Source organism: Gavialis gangeticus, unplaced genomic scaffold, assembly GCF_001723915.1.
Source record: "Gavialis gangeticus isolate Ggan-Ray unplaced genomic scaffold, GavGan_comp1, whole genome shotgun sequence".
NCBI lineage: Eukaryota > Metazoa > Chordata > Crocodylia > Gavialidae > Gavialis > Gavialis gangeticus.
The window spans coordinates 222506671-222510171 of NW_017729032.1; the positions used below are offsets into that span (position 1 = coordinate 222506671).

General features: G+C 36.8%; 1 protein-coding gene across 1 annotated transcript in view; it reads left to right on the plus strand.

The window, feature by feature from the left end:
* ADAMTS1 (ADAM metallopeptidase with thrombospondin type 1 motif 1) overlaps positions 1 to 3272 on the plus strand; it is a 13531-nt gene extending 10259 nt beyond the window's left edge. Inside the window, exons 8-9 of the mRNA XM_019524904.1 lie at positions 586 to 761; positions 1121 to 3272. Of these exons, the coding sequence (XP_019380449.1) occupies positions 586 to 761; positions 1121 to 1862 (918 nt within the window). The 3' untranslated portion in view covers positions 1863 to 3272. The remainder of the gene's footprint in view (positions 1 to 585; positions 762 to 1120) is intronic.
* Positions 3273 to 3501: the final 229 nt, after the last annotated feature.

The window sequence follows — 3501 nt, forward strand, 5'->3', positions numbered from 1 at the left end:
TTAACCCTCTATCTTAAGAGTGAATATTGGCTTTCTGTTGCCCATAGTTTCTGAAAGGCTGATATCATAAAATGAATAAAAATAAATCTTTTATATAATGTAGCTAGCCTGAGGGATTCATTACCAGTATAGATTGGGAGCCAACAGTGTTTGCCAGATCAACATAAGGAATAGAGATACACTTAATATGAAGCTATTCTTATGAATATACTAGTCAAGAAAAAATTGGAAGGTATTACTGGGTCTGGTCCTTATGTTTCAGGGCCAAGACTGTCCTCTGCTGGAAATAGGAAGAAATTACTTGTCTTTATACACAGCTGCTCAGTTAAAGTCCCCTCTTTAAAACTGAAATGAATCAATCTTTTCTGCTACTATGGTGTCTTCTCATTGTGGCTGAAATGAGAGAACACTGTATGTTTTAACAAAGTGATACATTTTAATTTCAACATTTAACTGTCTTCAAAATAGAGCTCCTATGCTTCTCCTACCCATTCATATATTATCCAGGTATTCAAATAAATATACATATTCTAATCAAAAGCATTATGGCTGTATTTTTTTCTTAATTATTATTATTCTCTAAAGGTTGTGGATGGCACCGCATGTAGCCCAGATTCCACTTCTGTCTGTGTTCAAGGACAGTGTGTAAAGGCTGGCTGTGATCGTATGATAGGATCCAATAAGAAGTTTGACAAATGTGGTATCTGTGGAGGCAATGGATCAACCTGTAAGAAAGTATCTGGCACAGCAGTTAGTGCAAAGTGAGTTTACAGATGCATTTAACACTCTGATCTAGTTAACATGTTGCAAGCTTAACTTTTCTGGGTTTTAAAGTGAATAGGATACTGGCTTAGTTCACTCTATACTTGAGCTTTTTATAATCAGCTATGACCAATTATAAAATGCCCAATTTTAAATGTAGTGTGTCTACACTACACTAAGATATGATGGCAGTAATTTGGGGTGTGATTCAGCAAAGTATTTAATCACATGTTTGTGTCCTGCTGAACTACAGGTACTTAAACTTGTGCTTGAGGTTAAGTTGACCTGTCCTTTGCTAAATTGTACACTCCAGCAGTAGAAAACTGAGAACTCAATACTTGCATTTTCTCCCCTTCAGACCGGGTTATCACGACATTGTCACCATTCCAGCTGGAGCAACCAACATTGAGGTTAAGCAGAGGAATCACCGGGGATCAAGACATGATGGCAGTTTCCTTGCTATTAAAGCTGCAGATGGCACGTATGTTCTTAATGGTGACTACACTCTATCCACATTGGAACAAGACATCACTCACAAAGGCAGCGTTTTGAGGTACAGTGGCTCCTCTGCAGCGCTGGAAAGAATCCGCAGCTTTAGTCCTCTCAAGGAACCTTTAACTATCCAGGTCCTTACTGTGGGTGATTCACCTCAACCCAAAATCAAATACACCTATTTTGTGAAGAAACCATTACAGAGTGGGATCGAGAAACTTTCCAGTAAAAAGAAAGAATCATTTAATGCTATTAAGGAGACTATCTTATCTGAATGGGTAATTGAAGAATGGGGAGAATGTTCAAAGACCTGTGGATCTGGCTGGCAAAGAAGAGCTGTAGAATGCAGGGACCTTAATGGGCAGCCTGCCACAGACTGCGCAAAAGAACTGAAACCAAATGATATCCGACCATGTGCAGACATGCCTTGCCCACAGTGGCAATTGGGAGATTGGTCACCATGTTCTAAGACATGTGGGAAGGGTTTTAAGAAGAGATTATTAAAATGTATTTCTTTTGATGGCAGTGTGTTGCCACAAGAAAGCTGTGACCTTTCAAAGAAACCTAAACATTTAATAGACTTTTGTAATATTGCAAACTGCAGTTAAACAGTATCAAGCTGGGAACGCTAAAGATATATATATTATATTATTTTTTAAGACAATGCACTGAAATTAAGAGGGCTAGAGGCTAGAGATAGCACATGTATTTTGCATATAAAATTCAAGGTGAGGACTTATCCAGATGGGACAGTGCAAATAATTTTAGTTGGTGTTGCATCATAAATATCCTGCCAACTGCAAATTTGATAAGATAGCAAACCAGTGTCACTAACTCTTCTGCAACAGAAACCGCCTTAGGGCATTATAATTGTTTTTATGTTTGTTACAAGTTAAACAAAATGTAAGCAGTGGCCAAAGTGAGTTTATAAGCAAACATGTTGGAGTTTGTTCTCCATTTTGTTTTTTTTTCTTTCCCCTTTAGGATCTCTGCGGTACTGACCAAGTCCTTAGTTTTGGAAAGGGTCAGGGGAAGGAAGTAAGAGCTTTTACCTAAGCATAAAATAATTGGTCAGGGCTTAGCTACCTCAAAAATGGCAACAAAAAAAACCCAAACCAAAAAAAAACAGGATTAGAAAAGGAGTTTCAACTATATCATTCATGGCTGCTATTTTTTTTCAGAGAATAGTTTTATTTAAAAAAAAAAAAAAGCCATATTCTCTATCAGTAAAGAGTCAAAAATAACAAAAACAATCAACCTGTTAATTGGCAAATGACTAGAATGTTTTCATAGTTTTAGGCATCTGTGTCATTCTGGTGTTTCTGTCCATTTCTCTCATCCATTTGGATGCAGTCATATTGACATGCATAATTTTAAAAGCCAGAACAAGTGGTAGTCTTCATGAGCAGGTACTGTCTGAAAGCTGTTGCTTTTTATGTTCCCCAGCCAAACCTTTCCCTGGCTGCTTTGGTTCCAGCTTGGTCATACCCTACTGGCATCTGACTTGAGATAGTGAGAATTCGAGAACACAAGTTCTGAACTCTTACCTTATTCCAGCCAGTGGCAAATTGTGTTCTTCTTAAAACAAACTCAAAAGAAAATTTCCCATATGGGAACAGGAATCTTATATGTGACATCTATTTTTGTAGTACTCAAATTACTTATAAGGCGGGAAAAACAAAGCTGAAGGATAGCAGGTCCATCCACAGCAATACGCCAACACTTGCATTATTAAAGTTTGTGCCAGTCCATAGACTATGAGAGAATATGGCTTTCCATATGTATATATTACTATAGATCATATATACTTTATAAGTATTTTTATATTTCTTTTCCTTCCACGAAGGGTTATAATTTGTAATAAAATGCATATAATGAACCTATTTATTTTTATACTTCTTGTCTAATGTGATCTTCTAAGTTATCGCTTTTTTAAAAGGGCATATAACAAGGATAGAGTATTTATACAGTATAATATGTTACTAGAGGTAATAAATGAACACTATGGATTTTGAAAATTGAGTCTCTTTTTATTTTATTGGAGTAAAAATCAATAAAATATGCAGAAAGAACTTGAAATTAAGCCTAAAATTTGCTAGAACTGCCTAAACCCCGTTTTCTCAAGTAAGTGGGGTGGGGTTCAGGAAACTCTGACCAATACACCAGACCAAAGGAGTAAATTCTGTGTTTGCTCAAGTACCAACAAAGTTATAAGGGTTTGGGGGGGTGGTTGTTTGGGGAGGGGGT